This window comes from Mobula birostris, chromosome 2 (genome assembly GCF_030028105.1).
Source record: "Mobula birostris isolate sMobBir1 chromosome 2, sMobBir1.hap1, whole genome shotgun sequence".
NCBI classification, from domain to species: Eukaryota; Metazoa; Chordata; class Chondrichthyes; order Myliobatiformes; family Myliobatidae; genus Mobula; species Mobula birostris.
The window spans coordinates 155204334-155228971 of NC_092371.1; the positions used below are offsets into that span (position 1 = coordinate 155204334).

Below are 24638 nucleotides of genomic sequence, written 5' to 3' on the forward strand. Positions count from 1 at the left end.
ACTTCCTTCTCCAAATGAAACCTGAATCAGGATTTCTGACCTTTTAAATCTGTCGCGCTTCACCGCCCGACATCACACACCTGCGCTGTCCCGCCTCTCTGAACTCCGACGAGAAGAAAATCAAAATGGCTCCTGCCGCACTTCCGCTCCGATTCTCAGACTTCCTTCTCCAAATGAAACCTGAATCAGGATTTCTGACCTTTTAAATCTGTCGCGCTTCACTGCCCGACATCACACACCTGCGCTGTCCCGCCTCTCTGAACTCCGACGAGAAGAAAATCAGAATGGCTCCCGCCACACTCCCACTCCAATTCTCAGACTTCCTTCACCAAATTAATGATAGTGTATATAATGTAATATATTTTGAAAACCAAAAATCTAAATATTTCAAAATGTTGAGAATGTATCTTCAAAAGCAAACATTCACAGAGGACCACACAAAAAGCTGGAGGAACTCAGCAGGCGAGGCAGCATCTATAGAAAAAAGTACAGTCCACGTTTCGGAAAATGTCCTCCTTTTTCAAAGAAAGAGGCTTCACTCCCTCCACCATCAATGCTGCCCTCAACCGAATCTCTTCCATTTCACGCACGTCTGCTCTTAACCCATCCTCCTGCCACACTACTGGGGATAGGCTTCCTCTTGTCCTCACCTACCACCCCACCAGCCTCTGCCTTCAGCACATAATTCTCCAAAACGTCCGCCATCTCCAACTGAATCCTACCACCATACACATTTTTCCCTCCCCCCCTCCAACTTTCCGCAGGGATCACTCCCTATATGACCCCCTTGTCTATTTGTCCATCCCCACTGATCTCCCTCCTGGCACTTATCCTGACAAGCAGAACAAGTGCTTCACATGCCCCTGCACCTCCTCCCTCACTACCATTCAGGGCCCCAAACAGTCCTTCATGCTGAGGCGACACTTCACTTGTGAGTCTGTTGGGACCATATACTGTGTTCAGTGCTCCCGGTGTGGCCTCATATATAATCGGCAAGGCCCAACATAGATTGGGAGACCGTTTGGCCAAGCATCTACATTCTGCCCGCCAGAACAAGCAGGATCTCCCGGTGGCCACCCATTTTAATTCCACTTCCCATTCTCATTCCAATATGTCCATCCATGGACTCCTCCACTGTCCGGATAATGCCACACTTAGGTTGGAGGATCAATACCTTATATTCTATTTGGGTAGCCTCCAACCTGATGGCATAAACATCAATTTCGCAAACTTCCAGTAATGCCTCCACCCACCCCCACCATTCCCATCCCCCTTGTCCCTCTCTGTTATCTCCCTGCCCGCCCATCGCTTCCCTCTGATACTCCTTCCCCCTCCCCCTTTTTCTTTATTCCATGGCCTTCTGTCTCTTCTACCAATCAACTTCCTAACTCTTTACTTCATCCCTCCCCCTCCAAGTTTCACCTATCACCTGGATTGTCACTCTCCCCTGCCCCCCCCCACCATCTTTCAAATCTACTCTTTAGCTTTTTTTCTCCAGTCCTGCTGAAGGGTTTCTGTACTTTGATGCTGCCTGGCCTGCTGAGTTCCTCCAGCATCTTGTGTTTGTTGCTCGGATTTCCAGCATCTGCAGACTTTCTCTTGTTTATGATTTTAAGAGGACCCTTTGTCTTTTCCTGCAGAAAACACTTCACTAATGTCATTCTTTACTAATCACTTCTTAATTATCTTCCATTGGAAACCCAAAATAACACCTGGAGCACCAGACACAGTATATGACCCCAACAAACAAAGTTGCAGCATCGCCTCAGCTGGAAGGACTGTTTGGGGCCTGAATGGTAGTGAGGGAAGTGGTGTAGGGGCAGGATATTCCGCTTGTAAGGATAAGTGCCAGGAGGAAGATCAGTGGGGAGGGACTAATTGGACAAGGGAGTCATAACTGGCAGGGAACATAAAAACTGACAGTAAAAGCTTTTATAGATATGTAAAAAGGAAAAGACTGGTAAAGACAAATGTAGGTCCCCTACAGACAGAAACAGGTGAATTGATTATGGGGAGTAAGGACATGGCAGACCAATTGAATAATTACTTTGGTTCTGTCTTCACTAAGGAGGACATAAATAATCTTCCAGAAATAGTAGGGGACAGAGGGTCCAGTGAGATGGAGGAACTGAGCGAAATACATGTTAGTAGGGAAGTGTTGTTAGGTAAATTGAAGGGATTGAAGGCAGATAAATCACCAGGGCCAGATGGTCTGCATCCTAGAGTGCTTAAGGAAGTAGCCCAAGAAATAGTGGATGCATTAGTGATAATTTTTCAAAACTCGTTAGATTCTGAACTAGTTCCTGAGGATTGGAGGGTGGCTAATGTAACCCCACTTTTTAAAAAAGGAGGGAGAGAGAAACCGGGGAATTATAGACCAGTTAGCCTAACGTCGGTAGTGGGGAAACTGCTGGAGTCAGTTATCAAAGATGTGATAACAGCACATTTGGAAAGCGGTGAAATCATCGGACAAAGTCAGCATGGATTTGTGAAAGGAAAATCATGTCTGACGAATCTCATAGAATTTTTTGAGGATGTAACTAGTAGAGTGGATAGGGGAGAACCAGTGGATGTGGTATATTTGGATTTTCAAAAGGCTTTTGACAAGGTCCCACACAGGAGATTAGTGTGCAAACTTAAAGCACACGGTATTGGGGGTAAGGTATTGATGTGGATGGAGAATTGGTTAGCAGACTGGAAGCAAAGAGTGGGAATAAACGGGACCTTTTCAGAATGGCAGGCGGTGACTAGTGGGGTACCGCAAGGCTCAGTGCTGGGACCCCAGTTGTTTACAATATATATTAATGACTTGGATGAGGGAATTAAATGCAGCATCTCCAAGATTGCGGATGACACGAAGCTGGGTGGCAGTGTTAGCTGTGAGGAGGATGCTAAGAGGATGCAGAGTGACTTGGATAGGTTGGGTGAGTGGGCAAATTCATGGCAAGTGCAATTTAATGTGGATAAATGTGAAGTTATCCACTTTGGTGGCAAAAATAGGAAAACAGATTATTATCTGAATGGTGGCCGATTAGGAAAAGGGGAGGTGCAACGAAACCTGGGTGTCATTATACACCAGTCATTGAAAGTGGGCATGCAGGTACAGCAGGCGGTGAAAAAGGCGAATGGTATGCTGGCATTTATAGCAAGAGGATTCGAGGACAGGAGCAGGGAGGTACTACTGCAGTTGTACAAGGCCTTAGTGAGACCACACCTGGACTATTGTGTGCAGTTTTGGTCCCCTAATCTGAGGAAAGACATCCTTGCCATAGAGGGAGTACAAAGAAGGTTCACCAGATTGATTCCTGGGATGGCAGGACTTTCATATGAAGAAAGACTGGATGAACTGGGCTTGTACTCGTTGGAATTTAGAAGATTGAGGGGGGATCTGATTGAAACGTATAAGATCCTAAAGGGATTGGACAGGCTAGATGCAGGAAGATTGTTCCCGATGTTGGGGAAGTCCAGAATGAGGGGCCACAGTTTGAGGATAGAGGGGAAGCCTTTTAGGACCGAGATTAGGAAAAACTTCTTCACACAGAGAGTGGTGAATCTGTGGAATTCTCTGCCACAGGAAACAGTTGAGGTCAGATCATTGGCTATATTTAAGAGGGAGTTAGATATGGCCCTTGTGGCTACGGGGATCAGGGGGTATGGAGGGAAGGCTGGGGTGGGGTTCTGAGTTGGATGATCAGCCATGATCATAATAAATGGCGATGCAGGCTCGAAGGGCCAAATGGCCTACTCCTGCACCTATTTTCTATGTTTTCTATATAAAGAGTGATTTCTGCGGAAAGCAGAAAGTGGGGGGGGGGGGGGGTGGACAATGAGAGAGGGAAAAGTGTGCTCGGTGGTGGGATCCCATTGGAAATGGCGGAAATTCCAGAATTATGTGCTGGAGGAAGAGGGTGGTGGGGTGGTATGTCAGGACAAGAGGAACCCTATCACTGGTAGGGTGGCAGGAGAATGGGATAAGAGCAGATGTGCATGAAACAGAAGGGAAGACCCTTTCTTTGAAAAAGGAGGACATGTCCTTCGTTCTGGAATGAAAAGCCTCATCCCGAGAGCAGATGGAGTGGAGACGGAGGAATTGAGAGAGGTAGCAAGTAACAGTGTGGGAAGATGAATAGCCCAGGTAGCTGTGAGAGTCTGTGGGTTTATAATAGACATCAGTAGGTAAGCCGTCTCCAGCGATAGAGGCAGTGAGATCAAGAAAGGGAAAGGAGATGTTGGAAATGAACCAGGTAAATTTGAGGGCAGGGTAGAAGTTGGAGGCAAAGATGATGAAGTTACCGAGCTCTGCATGGGTATAGAAACCAGCACCAATGCAGTCGTTGATGCAACGCAAGAAAAGTGGGGGACAGACACCAGTCTAGGTTTGTAACATAGACTGCACCACGTAGCCGACAAAAAGGCAGGCATACCGTGGCAATATTGATTAGAAGTGGGAATTAGCCAGCAATCTGGTAATCTTCAGGCTTCAAGCAGTGCACATTCCAATAAGCAATCGAAAATATTTTCTGCTCAACTCTATACTTGATACCTCAGCTGATCTACCTGATAAATGGAATTTGTATATGCATGGACATGCATGCCAAGAGGCCCATTTCTGCATTGAACCAAAGTTACTACCCCCCCACCCAAGAACTGATAATTGAAATACTCATCATGTGCCCTGAAGATGATAAATTGGATTAGAAGCAAATCAGTCAAGGCATTGGTCTCCAGTCTGAAGTAGAAGAATTATTTGCACTACACTTAAGTTCCTGGTCAATGTTGACTTCTCAAAATGATAGCTGATGATAATTGTGGCTGAATCTTAAGGGAAGGTCTTTTGACCGTCTTCAATAGGGGAGTGCCTTTACTTGGCACTTAATGCAGTGAGAAACTTACACATATGCTGCATATCTATTGATTGACAGCTACATCAGGAATACTTTATACATGTAAACCAGCCGTTAGCAAATGAATTATTACCATGTTATTAGCATAATATGCCAGTGAGACTCATTGATTTAAAAAATTCATACTCATAAGACAAACAAATCTGAGCACCAGATGCAGCACCTTATTCAGTCAGGCACCTTTCCTGATAGTAGAAAAGTATTATTATGCTAATGCTGATTCTGAAGTGGGAGGGTGACCAGCCAGATGTCGTGGTGCACATCGGTACCAATGACATAGCAAGGAAGAGTGAAGAGGTCCTGGACAGTGAGTATAGAGAGCTTGGTAGGAAGTTGAAAAGCAGGACCTCAAGGGTGGTAATCTCAGCATTGCTACCTGTGCTAGGTGCCAGTGAGGGTAGGAATAGGATGCTCTGGGGGAGGAACAAGTGGCTGAGGAACTGGTGTAGGGGGCAGGGTTTCAGATTTCAGGATCATTGGGACCTCTTCTGGGGCAGGTGGGACCTGTACAAGAGAGATGGGTTACACTTGAACTACAAGGGGACCAATATCCTTTCAGGGAGGTTTGTTAGTGCTACTGGGGAGGCTTTAAACTAGATTTGCAGGGGGATGGGAACCAGAGTGCCAGAGCTGACAGTGTGGCTGGGGTGAAAATAAATGATGTTGAAGGTTTAAGCAAATCCGCTGATAGAAAGGTTGTGAGTGGTGGTAAAAATCTTCTGAGGTGTATATATTTCAATGCTAGGAGTATTGCGGGGAAGGCGGATGAGTTGAGGGCGTGGATTGACACGTGGAATTATGATGTTGTAGCAATTAGTGAAACTTGGCTACAGGAGGGGCAGGACTGGCAGCTTAATATTCCAGGGTTCCGATGTTTCAGATGTGATCGAGGCAGAGGAATGAAAGGTGGGGGAGTAGCATTGCTTGTTAGGGAAAATATTACAGCAGTGCTCAGGCAGGACAGATTAGAGGGCTTGTCTACTGAGTCCTTACGGGTGGAGCTGAGAAACAGGAAAGGTATGGTCACATTAGTGGGATTGTATTACAGACCACCTAATAGTCAACGAGACTTGGAAGAGCAAATCTGCAGAGAGATAGCAGGCAACTGCAGGAAACATAAAGTTGTGGTGGTAGGGGATTTTAATTTTCCATACATTGATTGGGACTCCCATACTGTTAGGGGTCTAGATGGTTTAGAATTTGTAAAATGCGTTCAGGAAAGTTTTCTAAATCAATATATAGAGGGACCAACTAGAGGGGATGCAATATTGGATCTCCTGTTAGGTAATGAATTAGGGCAAGTGACAGAAGTCTGTGTAGGGGAGCACTTTGGTTCCAGTGATCATAACACCATTAGTTTCAATTTGATCATGGACAAGGATAGATCTGGTCCTAGGGTTGAGGTTCTGAACTGGAAGAAGGCCAAATTTGAAGAAATGAGAAAGGATCTAAAAAGCGTGGATTGGGACAGGTTGTTCCCTGGCAAAGATGTGATTGGTAGGTGGGAAGCCTTCAAAGGGGAAATCTTGAGAGTGCAGAGTTTGTATGTTCCTGTCAGGATTAAAGGCAAATTGAATAGGAATATGGAACCTTGGTTCTCAAGGGATATTGCAACTCTGATAAAGAAGAAGAGGGAATTGTATGAAATGTATAGGAAACGGGGTAAATCAGGTACTTGAGGAGTATAAGAAGTGCAAGAAAATACTTAAGAAAGAAATCAGGAGGGCTAAAAGAAGACATGAGGTTGCCTTGGCAGTCAAAGTGAAGGATAATCCAAAGAGCTTTTACAAGTATATTAAGAGCAAAAGGATTGGAAGGGATAAAATTGGTCCTCTTGAAGATCAGAGTGGTCGGCTTTGTGCGGAACCAAAGGAAATGGGGGAGATCTTAAATAGGTTTTTTTGCGTCTGTATTTACTAAGGAAGCTGGCATGAAATCTATGGAATTGAGGGAATCAAGTAGTGAGACCATGGAAACTGTACAGATTAAAAAGGAGGAGGTGCTTGCTGTCTTGAGGAAAATTAAAGTGGATAAATCCCCGGGACCTGACAGAGTGTTCCCTCAGACCTTGAAGGAGACTAGTGTTGAAATTGCAGGGGCCCTGGCAGAAATATTTAAAATGTCGCTGTCTACGGGTGAAGTGCCGGAGGATTGGAGAGTGGCTCATGTTGTTCCGTTGTTTAAAAAAGGATCGAAAAGTAATCCGGGAAATTATAAACCGGTGAGTTTAACGTCAGTAGTAGGTAAGTTATTGGAGGGAGTACTAAGAGACAGAATCTGCAAGCATTTGGATAGACAGGGGCTTATTAGGGAGAGTCAACATGGCTTTGTGCGTGGTAGGTCATGTTTGACCAATCTGTTGGAGTTTTTCGAGGAGGTTTCCAGGAAAGTGGATGAAGGGAAGGCAGTGGATATTGTCTACATGGACTTCAGTAAGGCCTTTGACAAGGTCCCGCATGGGAGGTTAGTTAGGAAAATTCAGTCGCTAGGTATACATGGAGAGGTGGTAAATTGGATTAGACATTGGCTCGATGGAAGAAGCCAGAGAGTGGTGGTAGAGAATTGCTTCTCTGAGTGGAGGCCTGTGACTAGTGGTGTGCCACAGGGATCAGTGCTGGGTCCATTGTTATCTGTCACCTATATCAATGATCTGGATGATAATGTGGTAAATTGGATCAGCAAGTTTGCTGATGATACAAAGATTGGAGGTGTAGTAGACAGTGAGGAAGGTTTTCAGAGCCTGCAGAGAGACTTGGACCATCTGGAAAAATAGGCTGAAAAATGGCAGATGGAGTTTAATACTGACAAGTGTGAGGTATTGCACGTTGGAAGGACAAACCAAGGTAGAACGTACAGGGTTAATGGTAAGGCACTGAGGAGTGCAGTTGAACAGAGGGATCTGGGAATACAGATACAAAATTCCCTAAAAGTGTCATCACAGGTAGATAGGGTCGTAAAGAGAGCTTTTGGTACATTGGACTTTATTAATCGAAGTATTGAGTATAAGAGCTGGAATGTTATGATGAGGTTGTATAAGGCATTGGTGAAGCCAAATCTGGAATATTGTGTTCAGTTTTGGTCACCAAATTACAGGAAGGATATAAATAAGGTTGAAAGAGTGCAGAGAAGGTTTACAAGGATGTTACCGGAACTTGAGAAACTCAGTTACAGAGAAAGGTTGAATAGGTTAGGACTTTATTCCCTGGAGCGTAGAAGAATGAGGGGAGATTTGATAGAGGTATATAAAATTATGATGGGTATAGATAGAGTGAATGCAAGCAGGCTTTTTCCACTGAGGTAAGGGGAGAAAAAAAACAGAGGACATGGGTTAAGGGTGAGGGGGGAAAAGTTTAAAGGGAACATTGGGGGGGGCTTCTTCACACAGAGAGTGGTGGGAGTATGGAATGAGCTGCCAGACGAGGTGGTAAATGCGGGTTCTTTTGTAACATTTAAGAATAAATTGGACAGATACATGGATGGGAGGTGTATGGAGGGATATGGTCCGTGTGCAGGTCAGTGGGACTAGGCAGAAAATGGTTCGGCACAGCCAAGAAGGGCCAAAAGGCCTGTTTCTGTGCTGTAGTTTCTATGGTTTCTATGCTCTTTTCCAGACGGAAAAAGGAATTGATTAAGAATCCAAATGAATCAATATGGTAGTTAACAAGGCAAATTGTTGTAAAGGCACAAGGGATATAATTTAAATATCCATTACTTTATTGGACTTTGAAGGAAGCGATTAACTTCGCAATTCAATTTGAAAACATTGGCACAATGAAAATGAAAATTTGTAATTGGCAATCAAAAAACAAGCCAGTGTAATAACAGGTACCACCAAATAGAAGTTCAGAACTAATTTGTCCAGCTTCAGAACTGCTGAACATACAGGTCAGTTTAGAATATCATGAATACTCAATTAATTGCTGTCATGTCACAAGAGTTTAACACTAAACCAAATTATAAGCTTCAAATGACTGGATCTCAACTTCACTCTTGGAACAAATATTTTACTTTTCCCTCTGTTGACAAAACATTCAGCAAAATTAAAATTCTCTTTGAAATGTTCTTAATACTAGTTAGATCTCACTTAAGAGTATTGCTTGCAGTTCTAGTCATCACACTATAAAGAATATTGTGCTGAAAAAGAATGCAAAGGAGATTCATCAGGATGTTGCCTGGACGAGAGGACATGGCTTCTGGGGAGAGAGTAGGTAAACTTGGCTTGTTTTCCTTGCAGCAAAGGAAGTTGAAAAAATAATCTGATGGAAGCATATTTATAAGAGGCAGAAAAAGAATCTCCTATGAATGGTCATTGCTTAAAGTGAGAGGAAGAAACTTAAAAGTATCAGAAACAGGTTTAACTAGACAACGGGGTGACCTGTTGGGGCACCCTTTGAGAGAAGGGTAGTGTAGTCTGATGTGACCAGAATAAACATTAAATTTTCCTGAATGCTATTGGTACCACTTTGCTTTGGAAACTGAAGTAGAAAACCTCAGTTTATTAAAGAAAAATGACACTTGGCAAAGCAATTATAGCTGCTCCTCATTTAACGAACGACACTTTTGATGGCATCATTTCTGGCTGATCTGCCACCCTTGTGCCTCTCGTTGTCATTCTAGAGACGTACAGCTCTTTCATCCCCCGTCTCTTCAGCTGTTTGTTGTTTGTCTCTGATCCTGGAGACGTCCATCATAACTCTCCTCCTCTGTCTCTTCTTCTCTCATCTTTTTTTGTCCTGACTCTTTGATCCTGGAGTCATGCAGCCCTGGCCTCATCCGATTCTTGTTCTCTCCCTCTCCTTGCCACTTCCCAACGATGTTTGGGGTCATCTCTTGACCATAATGTCCCCCTCCCCTTTCCACGCAGCATAATTAGGCTGACCGTTTTTTTTTTTACCCTAATGCTGGATAGAAGATATGAAGCACTAACACCAAAGGATGCTAATTATTCTTGATGTGGTTGGCGCTCTCCTAAATGGAGGTGATATAGTCACCGCTGTCCTTTGACTGCAGCAAAGGGTTTTATGGGTGTCTCGAAGTATGTCATTATAATAAGATTTAATTATGTTATCGATGGGTGGCAGTGGGATCTGTCCTCATCCTGCACAATCTGATTAACAGAATGTGACCCCCTCGAAACAGAGCTGCCCTGCCCTTTTGCTCTGGTAGGTGTCACTGCTGAGGCTGGCCGTGCGCAGGCGTCGGGCTGTCGCGTCCCGATTTCCATGATGGCCGATCGGGTTTCGAGTGAAAGCCAGCCTGTTGATTTTTGGCAAATGAGCAATTTTATATGAACACATAACCCTGAACTTTGCCTGCATTCTATAAGTTAGCGCATTTCAATTCGATTGAGCCAAAATGCAGCGTTTGCGCTAAATGGAGGTCACAAACAGACAGACAGAGCATGAGAGTTTTAGTAGTATATAGATATCACCAACACGTTATGAAATTTGATAACTTGGCAGCAGCAATACAATGCAATACATGATAATATAAAAAATAAATAAGTCAATTACAAATATATATATATATATATACACACACACACACACACACAAAATAGTGGAATTAAAAATAGTGCAAAAACAGAAATAATATATAAAAAAAAGTGAGGTAGTGTCCATGGGTTCAATGTCCATTTAGGAATTAGATGGGAGAAGGGAAGCGAAGAAGCTGTTCCTGATTCACTGAGCTTGTGCTTTCAGGCTTCTGTACCTCCATCATGACAATAACAAAGAGAGGAGGGCATGTCCTGGGTGATGGGGGTCCTTAATAATACACCTTTCTGAGGTACCACTCCATGACGGTAACTTGGATATTACAGAGGCTTGTACCCAAGATGGAGCTAATTTTACAACTTTCTGAAGCTTTTTTCCAATTTCGTGCAGTATCACCCCCCCCCCAACCAGTGACACAGCCCGTCAGAATGCTCTCCACAGTACAAATCTGTGCAAGCTTGACAAACCAAATCTCCTCAACTCCTAATGAAATAAAGCTGCTGTCCTGCCTTCTTTACAGCTGCACCAATATGCTGGGACCAGGTTAGATCCTCGGAGATCTTGACACTCAGGAACTTCAAATTGCTCACTCTCTCCACTTCTGATCCCTCTGTGAAGATTGGTTTGTGTTCCCTCACCTTACTCTTCCTGAAGTCACCAATCAGCTCTTTGATCTTAATGACATGGAGTGCAAGTTTGTTGCTGTGACACCACTCAACTAGCTTTTATATCTCGCCCCTGTATGCCCTCTCTTCTCCATCTGAGATTCTACCAACAGTGGTTGTATCATCAGCAAATTTAGAGATGGCATTTGAGCTACGTCTAGCCATAGAGTCATGGGTACAGAGAGAATATAGCAGTGGACTAAGTACACACCCAAGGTGCGCCAGTGTTGATGGTTAGCAAGGAGGAGATATTACTACCAATCTGTACAGATTGCGATCTTCCAGTTAGGAAACTGAGAAACCAATTGCAGAGGGAGGTACAAAGGCCCAGATTCTGTAGCTTATCTATCAGGACTGTGGGAATGGTGGCGTTAAATGTTGAACTACTGTCAATGAACAGTATCCTAATATTGCTCTTTGTATCGTCTAGGTGACCTAATGTTGTGTGAAGAGCCATTGAAATTGCATCTGCTGTAGAGCTATTGTGACAATAGGCAAATTGCAGTGAGTCTAGACCATGACCAACCTCTCAAGGTATTTCACCACTGTAGATGGAATGCTACTGGCTAATAGTCAAGTCAAGTCACTTTTTATTGTCATTTTAACCATAACTGCTGGTACAGAACATAGTAAAAATGAGACAACGTTTCCCAGAACCGTGATGCTACATGAAACAATGCAAAAACTACACTGAACTACGTAAGAAAAAACACAAAAACTACACTAGACTACAGACCTATCCAGGACTGCATAAAGTGCACAAAACAGTGCAGGCACTGTAATAAGACAGTAGGCACAGTACAGGGTACAGTCGGCTGGTGTCAGTCCAGGCTCTGGGTATTGAGGAGTCTGATGGCTTGGGGGAAGAAACTGTTACATAGTCTGGTCGTGAGAGCCTGATGCTTCGGTGCCTTTTTCCAGATGGCAGGAGGGAGAAGATTTTGTATGAGGGGTGCATGGGGTCCTTCATAATGCTGTTTGCTTTGCGGACGCAGCGTGTGGTGTAAATATCTATGATGGCAGGAAGAGAGACCCTGATGATCTTCTCAGCTGACCTCACTATCCGCTGCAGGATTTTGCGATCCGAGATGGTGCCATTTCTGAACCAGGCTGTGATGCAGCTGCTCAGGATGCTCTCAATACAACCTCTGTAGAATGTGGTGAGGATGAGGGGTGGGAGATGGACTTTTCTCAGCCTTCGTAGAAAGGCTGAGAAAAGAAAGCTGGGCTTTCTTTGCCATGGAGCTGGTGTTGACACCAAGAAATTTGGTGCTGTTAACAATCTCTATGGAGCAGTCGTTCCGCGTGGTCGCTCCGTGTCCTCCTGAAGGCAACAACCATCTCTTTTGTTTTGTTCACATTCAGAGACAGGTTGTTGGCTCTGCACCAGTCCGTCAGCCGCTGCACCTCCTCTCTGTATGCTGACTCATCATTCTTGCCGATGAGACCCACCACGGCTGTGTCATCGGCGAACTTGATGATGTGGTTCGAGTTGTGTATTGCTGCACAGTCATGGGTCAGCAGAGTGAACAGCAGTGGACTGAGCACACAGCCCTGGGGGGCCCCCGTGCTCAGTGTGATGGTGTTGGAGATGCTGCTACCAATTCGGACTGACTGAGATCTCCCAGTCAGGAAGTCTAGGATCCAGTTGCAGAGGGAGGTGTTCAGGCCCAGTAGGCTCAGCTTTCCAATCAGTTTCTGAGGAATGATTGTGTTGAATGCTGAACTGAGGTCTATGAACAGCATTCGAACGTATGTGTCTTTTTTTGTCCAGGTGGGTTAGGGCCAGGCGGAGGGTGATGGCAATGGTGTCGTCTGTTGAATGGTTGGGATGGTATGTGAACTGCAGGGGGTCCAGTGAGGGGGGCAGCAGGGTCTTGATGCGTCTCATGACGAGCCTCTCAAAACACTTCATGATGATGGATGTGAGTGCAACGGGACAGTAATCATTGAGGCAGGACACCGAAGACTTCTTCAGCATGGGGACGATGGTGGCGGCCTTAAAGCACGTAGGAAAGACAGTGCTGCTCAGGGAGATGTTGAAGATGTCAATGAGAATCTCAGCTAGCTGATCTGCACATCCTCTGAGCACTCTGCCAGGAATATTGTCTGGTCCAGCAGCCTTTGTGGGTTGACCCTGCGCAGGGCTCTCCTCACATTGGCCATGGTAAGACATAGCACCTGGTCATTTGGAGGAGGGGTGGTCTTCCTTGCCGCCACATCATTATCCGCTTCAAACCAAGCATAGAAATTATTCAGCGCATCTGGGAGGGAGGCATCACCCACACAGTCAGATGATGTTGTCCTGTAGTTGGTGATGTCCTGAATGCCCTTCCACATGCGCTGTGTGCCTCCGCTGTCCTGAAAGTGGCGTGGATTTGCTGGGCATGTGCACGCTTTGCCTCTCTGATGGCCCGGGCCATCAGACAGTCATTCAGGCAGATCACACTACTCTTCTTGGGCACTGGTATAATTATTGCCCTTCTGAAGCAGATGGGAATTTCCAAGTGTAGCAGTGAGAGGTTGAAAATGTCCTTTAATATTCCCGCCAGTTGGTTGGCACAAGTTTTCAGAGCCTTAACAGGTAGTCCATTGGAGCCCGCCGCCTTGCAAGGGTTCACCCTCCTAAAAGACCGCCTGACATCAGCCTCCGAGACAGATCACAGGGTCACCGGGTGCAGCTGTAGTTATATTCTCCCTTTCAAAGCGGGCATAGAAGTTGTTGAACTTGTCTGGAAGAGAAGCATCACTGCCATTCATGCCATTGGGTTTCACTTTGTAGGAAGTAATGTCCTGCAAACCCTGCCAGAGTTTGCTTACATCCAATGTCTCCTCCAACCTTGCTCAGAATTGTAACTTTGCTCTTGAAATAACCCTCTCCAAGTCATACCTCTTTTCTTGTACAGACCTGGGTTATCAGACTTAAATGCCATAGATGTAGCCCTCAGCAGACATTGAACCTCCTGGTTCATCCACAACTTTTGGTTTGGGAATATACAGTAAGCTTTCGTAGGCACAAACTCATGCACACAGATTTTACTGGTCGGTAACAACTGTGGCATACTCATCCAGATTTGAAGATGTATCCCTGAATACAGTCCACTCATTCAAAGCAGTCCTGTACACACTCTTATGCTTCCCTTGTCCATACCTTCTTCGTCCTCACTACTGGTGCTGCAGTCTTCAGTCTCTGCCTATACTCAGGAATAGAAGTACAGCCAGGTGATCAAACTTCCCCAGGTGTGGGCACAGAAGCATTCTTGATCATGGTGTAACAGTGTGTTGTTTCCTCGGGTACGACAAGTGATTTGTTGATGATAATTATTTAGTGACTTTTTCAGGCTGGCCTAGTTAAAATCCCCTAAAATAACAGTGAAGGTGCCTAAGTAGAGTGCGCTACTTCATGCAAGTTGATCACATTGCTCACATCGAGAGCCTGAATGACATTGGCCTGAGGTAGCAGTAGAGTAGAGCTACTAGGACTTGATGTTTCAATCCCTATGGTAAATCGGGCCTCTTGATGTTGGCAGTGGGCTTGGAGTGGTGACAAGGAGGGAGGGTAGGTACGTCATCCGGGTCATCAGGTGGGCACCCTCCTTCTTTGACATTTCGTTGATAAGCCCACGACGTCTCCTGAGGGCTCAGCGGTGCTACCTGGCATCCCAGATACATCCCCTCAATTCCATGCCCTCCTGTCTTCATCTTGCAGCCCAGTTGTTGTCTTTCCTTTTAATCCAAATCCAATTGCTACTTTCTTCTGCTGCATTTGACAAGGACTTGATTGCTTGTTGGAGGGAGTGACCCCTCACCCCCATCTTCCTCAATAGACTGGTTGTAGATGTAGCAACGAATCCCCTGCATCCCACTTCTACAGGGAAAATCTTGGTCTTCCAGCCATTCTGGGCAGCTTCAGTTGCCAGTTCAGAGTACTTGGTCTTTTTCCTCTCATAAGCTTCTTCAACATCATCTTCCCATGGTACTGTCAATTCCACAACATATGCCAGCTTGGCTGTTGTGGACCACAGGACCATGTCTGGCCAGAGTGTTGTAGCCACAATGTCTGGGGGAAACACAACCTTTTTTCCCCAAGTCCACATCCATTTTTCAATCCCAAGCAACCTGCAGAATGCTTACATCTTTTGATGTTATATGGTGCCCTGGAGGTTGACCTGCTGGTACAAATCATGTGATGTGGACATTTCCTGTCGATGTTTGTGAGAGAGCATTTGTGGTGATTCGCCTCTGTTCCAAGATTGATGACAGCTGTCTGAGAACTTGGTTACGCCGCCAAGTGTACCGCTCCTGGGTGAGGCTCATGGTGCATCCTGTTAAAATGCGCCTTAGTGATGCAGGTGCTCGACAAAGAGAGAAAGCCGGGTCTTCTCCCCACCACTGGTTCAGGTTCTGGGGTGTGGGTAGGAGGTCATAAGTGGCTCTGATGACAAAACTTAGCTGAGATCCCTCCATCTCCCAGATGTCATGCCAGCTAAGTTTCCTCTTTTCCAGGCTCTCCCAATTAGTCCATTGGCCCTGCTTGGCCATTGAGATGGCTCTGGCATTTCGCTGTGCCTCCTCCTGTCTTCTGAACTCCTCCACCACGAGCCGCCTCTTCTGCACTGATGTTGCCTTGTACCATTGAGGAGTCTTTGGGACGAGCCCAAGCCTGGCTCTCCCATGTTGGACTTGGCCAACCACATCCCTGAAGCGAAGAGCAGACTTAGCACCCTGAACAGCTTCAGATAGGGCCCACTTCCTCCCCGTTACCACATGGGAGGGCACTGTTCGAATAACAGTATCCTCAGATTCAGTGAGGGTCATGACAAATCTTGCTTTGGTGCATTTGAATTTTTCCACAAGACTTGCAATTGGTAATTCCAATTTGCCGTTTCCGTACAGTCCAACAGGATTTAAGCATCGCAGAAGTCCAAGCCACTGTTTTACATGTGTGCTGATCATTATTTTAAGGTTTTCAACCTTGCTGATGGAGATTTCATACACTGTTGAAGGCCATGAGTCTTGGGAGTATGCCGAACTGGAAGCACCACAGCTTGAGTTTTCCTGGCAGCCAGGTCTTATTGATGTGAGCTATGTACATAATGGTATCCTTTTTTTAGTTGTTTAAACTGCTCAGTGTCCTCAAGCTTAGCATCATACCATTGGCGCAAGCTCATTACTGGCATTTCTGAAACAGTTGGGACAGGTGTTCCGTCAATATGAAATCTTTTATCCGTGACTTGACCTTTGACAATGGAGATGCTTCTGCACTTGCTGGGCTTGATCTTCATCCTTGCCCATGTGATGTTTTGATGAAGCTTTTCCAGAAGTCTCTTGGTGCAGGGGACAGTTGTCGTCAGTATTGTTATATCGTCCATATAGGCTGGTATCGGTGGTAACCGTTGACCGAACTGTAGCCCTTTTCCTCCCGCAACCTATTTTTAGGCTCTGATAATGAGCTCCATTGCCATAGTGAAGGCCAATGGGGAGATGATGCACCCCGCCATGATGCCTACTTCCACGCTGTGTTGAAGTCTGATGTTGTGAGACAAACTTGCAGATCCTGGAAGAGGTGTTTTACCAGATTTGTTGTTGCAGGCACCTGAAAGAATTCAAAAGCAGTCCACAGTAGGGAATGAGGAACTGATCCATAGGTATTGGCCAGGTCGAGGAACAAGACATGCAGATCCTTTCTTTCTTTCTTAGCCATCTGGATTTGATGCCATATGACGCTGGTATGTTCAAGGCATCCCAAGAAACCTGCTATGCAAGCCTTTTGGATTGACTTATCAATGAAATGGTTTTGTTTCAGATACTTTGTAAGCCTTTGCACCAACATGCTGAAAAAGATCTTGCCCTCTATGTTCATAAGGTTTATTTGGCGAAATTGCTCGATGGTGGACAAATTCTTTTCTTTTGGGATCAGAACTCCCCCCACCCTTCTCCAGGCTTTGGGGATAACTTGCTTTTTCCATGCAACCCTCATGTTTTTCCAAAGGAATTTCAGAACATCGGGGGTGTTCATGTAGACGCAATACGGAACACCGTTAGGGCCTGGCGCTGATGTCGATCTTGCCTCCTTCACTGCCTCTTTCACCTCACTCAGCTTGGGAGGACTGATGTTAAACTGATGTTGTGGGGGTGAGATTGGTGGAACGTCAGTTGGTACAAGTATCGGTTCATCTTTTTGCTTACCAGTGTGGATGATTCTGAGATGTCTTTCAACCTCCTCTTTTGATACTTTTGAGTATCCGCTTTTCTCTTTTGTGAAAATGCCTTTCACATATTTAAAGGGATCTTTTTAGAAGTCTGTTCTTGCTTTTTCCTTCTTTTTGCGTCGTTTCCTTAAATTCTCTGCTCTGCGCAGCTTCGAGAGCCTCTGTTTCAGGTCCCCTTGAAGGAGCTTGATGCCCTCCCTTTCTTCTGCTGTTGCTTTTTTCCACAACTTCCTTAGGCCTCTTCTTTCTTTAACAAGTCGTTGGATTTCCTGGAGACGACGGGGTTTGAGGGGAGGAGGTGTATCTTTCCTGCTGACTTGTTCCTTCACTCCAAATTTCTCCTTTCTGTAGCTGTAGCTCAAGTCACCCATCCTCTTCAACTTCTTTTCTGCTGATCCCTTGATGCCACTTAAGATCAGGCTCACATCTGCATTGATGGTTTCCCACTCCTTGCTGGGAGACTTTGGCCATTTCATCAACGGCTTACGTCCTTGCATGGTCTCCACTTTACGATGTGTCTGGCTGTGTCTTGGACTGCTGCTTGTGCCTGAAACTTCCTCAACATCCCGTAAGGTGCTGATACTCTGCGGACTATGGGTTTCTTCCTGCCGCTGAGTTTCATCCGACTGATTTGATCTTCCTCTTAACAGAATCTGGTCAATGCGGGGCCCTGGGTTGGAGATTTTCAAGCATTTCTTCTGTTCTTGATGAATTTTTAGACCACGAGTTGAATACCAAAGTCTCTAGCGGCAGGTAAAATGTTCGACACTTCATTGCGAGATATTCCAGGTCTGGTGAGCAGAACTGGGGTATCACTGACACATTTATGCACCATGGGGAACTGATCATTAGGCATACACCTCTAGCTTTGCTTTTGAAAGATTCGACAGTCCTATCTTGATGGAGTTATAGTGAACATATCAATCTGAGTCACTGTGTCTGGTCTGGAAGGGGTTAACTAGTGAAGCAGAGGACGTGCTTTCCTAACGCCTTCTGATACAGCATCCTGGCTCTGAGATCATCAGTTTTATTTACTAGAGATTGTATGTTTGCCAGCAATATTGTTGGTAGTGAGAGTCGAAACCCTCATTTATTTATTTACTTTTTAAAAAAAATACACTTGTATCCCGGACCGGCAGCCATGTTTCTTTTGAAGAGTCCGGACAAAAAGTACGGTTACACTCAGCATTGTTTCCATCGGTTTGAAGCAGCGTTGTTCGATCACATTAAAACACCTTTATTAACTGTACAGACCTTGGACACATTGTGATTCTCAGCTGTAGCAAGCTGAAATGGGAATATTTAACAGTATCCATCCTGAAGGTGCCCCGGAAGTAAGGAGATTCTGGGAAGGAAGGGATTAGAGGGACAAGTTTATTTTAACGAAAAAAATTGATGGGTATCTGGAATTCGATGACAAATGTAGTGGTGGATTCAGATGACCCAAAGCAATTAGATAGGTAAAGTGCCATTTTATGGAAAAACTGGTTAAGGCTTAAACTTAGGAACAGAATAACAGTCTTATATGTGGGGTAAAATACCAGAACAAGAAAAAAAAGTAGAAACCAAACGTTGTGTATATGTTCAAGCAATGACACCAGTAACATTGCTCATTGAAAATATTAAATTCCTTGCTGCAGGGAAATCTGATCCAGAGACTTGCTCGTGTCTTAGTCTTTGAAAAAAAAATTTCATGAAGCATTTTGTATGCTTTACTAAATGAAAGGTGCTATAAAAATGTAAATTAGTATTATGGCTCCAGAATCGAAAATTATACAGTTCTGATCTCCATTATAGTTATTTTCCACCTTGGGCCACAAAGGTGTGCTTCTACAATAATATATTCCCACTTGCAAGTAGGCTATCTAGCATGACTTTATGAACTGGATTGATTTGCTTCTCCATAATGAAGCTCAAAGCTGTTCCTATTAAACTAATCATAATTAGAAATTCAAGAGTGGAAATGGATCTTATGGCCTACCCTTTTTGGAAATGTTTAGTTATTCAGAGTCAGAATTAGTATTCAGTTAACATTTAATTCTTTTTATACTTGAATTGCAAAAACAGCAAATGCCAGTCATCATAACTTGTGCCGTCAAAGATGATGTGCTTTTTTCCAATCTGCTTCCTTAGCTAATTGAGCTTAACAGCCAAGTGGCATGTCATTAAATAATTACACTACATCTTTGTCAGTTTAAATTTCTGCATTTGACACAATATCAATACAATTCAAAATGGAGAAAATTATTGAACTTACCATTTTTACTTTGTCAAAAGCAGCAGGTTTCTCTTGATCTTTGCCCCCCTTCTTTTCATCTTTCCTTTTGTATTTTTCTCTCTACAAATATAAAAAACATAACTTATCGCAAAAAATAATTACAAGTTGAGAAAGTGTTTATTGCCTTTCAGATAAAACTGAAGCATAAAAAGGGTTCTCATTGTTCATTTGTGATTGAATAATTCTTACAGAATTAAAAAATGAAACCAAGGGAAAAACAAGCGGCTCAGCCCAACTTGTCCATGTTCACCATGTTTCCTACGTAAGCTAATCGTTCACTCTCATTTGGTTCACATTCTTCAAACCATTCATCAGCTCATTCCACATATCCATCTCACTCTGTGCTGGTAAAATTTACCCCTCAAGGTCCTTTTAAATCATCTCTCACCCCCAATGGTAAATCTATCCCCACCAGTTTTAGACTGACTTACCCTGGGAAAAAGACTGATTTTTATATGCCTTGTCTCTTACTCTCCAGGGAACATACACCAGTTTATCTGGTTTGTCCTTGTACCTCAACCCCTCCAGTTCCAGTAACATCATTGCGATTTTTTTCTGTATCCCACCCGGCTTAATGACATTGTTCCTTTTGGTAGGTGACCAGATCTGCACACAATATACCAAGTGCACCTCAAAATCCACTGTACTGTAGCAATTAGCGCAGCGCTATTCCAGCTTGGGATGGAGTTCGGAATTCAATTCCAGTGCCGTCTGCAAGGGGTTTCTACCTTCTCCCCATGACCACATGGATTTCCTCCCGGTGCTCCAATTTGCTGACACTTTCCAAAGATGTACCGGTTAGTAGGTTAATTGGTCATTGTAAACTGTCCTGTACTTAGGCTAGTGTTAAATCGGTGGGTCGCTGGGTAATGCAGCTCATTGAGCCAAAAGGGCCTGTTCTGCACTGTATCTCTAAATAATGTCTTGTAGAAAGTACGCCAAATGCTTTCACCACCATCCAGTCTACCAATATTGCTACATTCAGCGTACTTGTACTACTAGGTCTCTTGACTCACTTGGGTCATGCTATTTACTGTGAAAGTCGCAACACAGTTTAACTTCCCGAAGTGCAACACTTTGCACTTGTCTAAACTAAATTCTATCTGGCAGTCCTTGGCTCACTCTTCTAGTTATTCAAGATTCTACTGTAATCTAAGATAACCTTCTCCACTGTCCAACACTGTCCAAGGGATTACTACAAGTTTAGCAAACAGGCAGATTTTAATGTAGGAAAATCACGTCAGCTACTTTGTTAAGAAAACAGGAACCAGAATATAGTGAAAACTTTGATCACCCATTAAGTGATTGTTGAGCAATCCTGATGGTTGGGCGTTTAGTTTCACAGCTGCCTTTAAATCCACTGGGCCTCAATTCCCACAATCCCTTTAAACCTAGCTGGTTCTGTTTCCTGCGCTCCTTTTAAACTTAGCAGGTTCAATGGAAAATTTATTATACTGTTATGCAACATGCAAAAAATGATAAAAGCTTGCTTTGGAGTTCACTAGAATGCTTTTTACAGTGAGAACTTGTCATAAGGAGAACCAGCTGAGTAAACTGGCCTACTTTCAAAGGAGTACATAGGAATGAGGGGTGATTGAATCAAAATTCTACATTTTGGAAGGAATTGATGACATAGGTGTTAATAGACTGGACAAAGTCTTATAGCTGGAGACACATTCTCAAGATTTATAGTCAGTCATTTGCTTTTCTATAAAGTGGTGTGCCATGCTATGGAAAGCCAGACTGGGTTTCACGAAGAGTCACAAGGATGTTGCCTGAAGTGGAAAGATTTAATTTCAAAGAGATTGGATAGACTGGGACTGTTTACCCTGGACTAAAAAGGATAAGGGGTGACGTATTAAATTATGAAATACATAGATAAGTTGAATAGTCAGTCTTTTTCCCAGAGTAGTCTAAAAACTATAGGGCACAAATTTAAGGTGAGAGGGTAAAGATTTAAAAGAGATGAGAGTCAAGTCTTTTATACATGGAACAAGCTGCCAGAGGTGGTTATAGATGTACATGCAACAACATTTAAAAAATATTTGGACAGGTACATAGAAAGGGAAGACATGGAGGGATATGTAGACAAATAGGATTACTTTCATCTGGTATCTTGGTTGGCGTGAATGAGTTGAGCTGAAGGGCTGATTCCTGTGCTGCAAAACTCTACAAATCTGCAAATTTTCTAACCCAATGCAATGTGGATTCCAATTAAATGATTTTTAGTCAAGAGATGTGAGAATTAGATTGGAAAGTGATTATATGTATTATGGCTTTTTAATAAAACACTATTAAAAGCTAAGGAAAACTGGGCAGAGAAAAATGCATCTCATTCAATGTCCATCACTTTTTTTTTTGAAAGTCCTAAGGCAATACCTCTAGCTTGCTCTTCTCAGCAGCATTTGATAAAGAAGGAGATGATGGCAAAGGCACAGCAACAGAGCTGCTCTACACAGAACAGAGAAAAGAACATGCTGAAGCATATAGAATAAGAGCAGAAACTAATTATCATTATAGAATACACAGATATGAAAGCAGAAACTATTAGCTATGGCCAAGGTATAAGGCATGTTGTATGGCATTATTTGAAATATACTGTATAACTACATAATGCATGAACACAAAAAACTCACCACTTGGTAGAAAATATTGTAATATTGGCCATGTATAGAAATCCATTTGATTACAGCTTAAAATGCCAATAACATGTCAAAAGCTTTTTCACTCACATTTAATCAAATGCAGTAAAATTTTAGATTTGTATTCTATGATTTGAACACCATATATCAAATGGGATATTTTCCTTACATGAATGACTTCAACTGCCATTTCACAACTACTCACATTCAAGGGGAAATTGCATCTAATAACACAAATTCAGATGGGGATATTTAAGGTTACAAAATAATGAACCTCTGACCCTCCTTATTATCAGAGCAATTGACAAGGAAAACAGAATAAAACTAAGTCATTATTGTGCAAGCCATTTCAGTCCTCCAAATTAAGTTCTATCAAGTGTCCAAGTTATTTTAAGAGCACCCTAGTTTTTGAGATTACTAGTTAATAACCTGAATACACAGATAATTTCTTATTTGGAAGAATTCATAAATTAAAACAGTATGGTCACTACAGGGCAGGTTATTTAGTTACTATAAGGACTGAAACATCATCTTTGGCTCTATCCTTCCATCCTGACAAAACTTTCCATGGAATTTTAATACAATACTATCATGATAAAGAAAGCAGGAGACAAAGCTTTGTCAAAGCAAGCCAACTTTAAAAAGGCAACCAAGAGGAAGGAAAGACGGAAGCAACAAGCTTACACAGGGAACTCCAGAATTGCTACTGCTACTACATTAGAACTGCAAGCACATCGCCAAGTTAATTCACAGACAGTAAAGCACTTTGATCAACATTTGTTTCTATTGTCTACAAATATTTCCCATTTTCATTAAAACATGTTTGTAAGTTGCAATATCACCATTCCAATATATGGCTTTAATACCAAACTGTTACATTTATTTTTGAAATAAAGATTAAAATTTTAATTAACCTGCTTACTTGTCCATTGGACAAAAGGTTTTAAATTTGGTGGCTGTTATCAAAGTATCAAACTATTCATTATTCTGAAACCATTCAGACCTCAAATGCACACATGGTGAAGAGTACTAGTTTGAAGTCCCAGTGAGATTACAGATAGTTTGGTGTCTTTGAAAATCACTTAGAGTCAATACTTTGGACCTTAATTGCAACATTTAAATTTGGACAATTATATCGATGGGTGGGGTATGGAGGGCTAGGGTTCAGGTGCAGGTTGATAGGACTAGGCAGAATAACAGTTCAGCAGAGACTACATGGGCTGTAGGGCCTGTTCCTGTGCTGTAGCACTCTATGACACCAAGTTATACTGAAGATGGTAAATCCAAAACAGACTTATTGAGAGTTATTGTCATATCAGAAACTTCATTTAAATTTAGGGTAAAAAAAAAATGAGGAACTTAAAAAGAGAACAGTCAGAAGTCAATCTGAAGTTATATTTTCAAAGTGGCATAATTGATTAGAAATAATTTTTGCTTCACAGAGCTTTCATCAACAAATAAGATTCCTTCAGTTAAATCTTACTTGGTAATCACTAAATGCATTTGAACAGGATTTTCAACAGGTTATTGCACTAATGCTTTTGTCTGCTCTGGACTCTCAACTCATGATGCATGTTACAACTGGAGAAAGTCAAACAAAAACAGAGTTAACTGTTTGGAAAATGTTACACATTTATCTATTGCAGCTATTCTTAGCTAAATGCAAGATGTCCCACTCTTGTAATATACAGAGGATGCGCTGGACTGTCATGAGTCCAGACTTCTAGATTATATACTAGCAGTGCTCTCAGAAGAAAGATCTCATGGTACTATTTCTAGAGCAGAGGATATTCCCCAGGTAGCTTGACCAAAAATTAAGCCTAAAAAAAAAAAAAAATAAACTGCTGACAGACATTAATGATACCTGACTATACTTGAAATTATGTAATTAATTGCAGAATTGTTTTGCGGCATCCTGAGCTCTTAAAAGGTTTTTACTATTACAGATCCTTTCTCAATCAGATTGTGTGAAAAACTGGCCCCGATCAAAGAAAACCCTAGTCTTATAAAACTAACTCGGAAGTTGCAGGATAACCAAATAGGTTATGTACAGTGTTGTGTTTTATGAGGTTTTTGATTGAAATTTGATCCAGTAAATACAACACAAGTTGAGGGTTGCTTTATGGGGTGGGGGAGAGAATTTTTTAAAAATCAACAACCTATTTATTTGTTCTTGAATAAAATGGTCATTAAAAAATGGCACATCTAGAGGGGAGTATTTTTCTCCCTCTTGAGTATAATAGCATGGAGAGGAGACTATTTAAATTTCACCACAATTTGTTTAGAAGTTGCAACCTGATCATTAACGGCTACAGCAATCATGTTAACAAAATAGATATTACATATAGAAAGTGCCTGACTTCTCAGAAGACTGAAAATACATAGCTAAACAACACATTCACATCTTGCCTCTTGTGGACCAGAAAAACTAAGTGCACTGAG

At 43.0% G+C, this 24638-nt stretch overlaps 1 protein-coding gene across 4 annotated transcripts in view; it reads right to left on the reverse strand.

Annotated features, from left to right (window-relative positions):
- Positions 1-24638, reverse strand: part of smap1 (small ArfGAP 1) — a 133527-nt gene that overhangs the window by 70663 nt on the left and 38226 nt on the right. For 3 of the 4 annotated variants that reach the window (XM_072250417.1, XM_072250412.1, XM_072250406.1), the window contains exons 5-6: positions 21934-22005; positions 19534-19614 (exon numbers count right to left, since the gene is read on the reverse strand). In XM_072250417.1, coding sequence (XP_072106518.1) covers positions 19534-19614; positions 21934-22005 — 153 coding nt within the window. The remainder of the gene's footprint in view (positions 1-19533; positions 19615-21933; positions 22006-24638) is intronic. The other variant, XM_072250414.1, reaches the window with a different exon arrangement.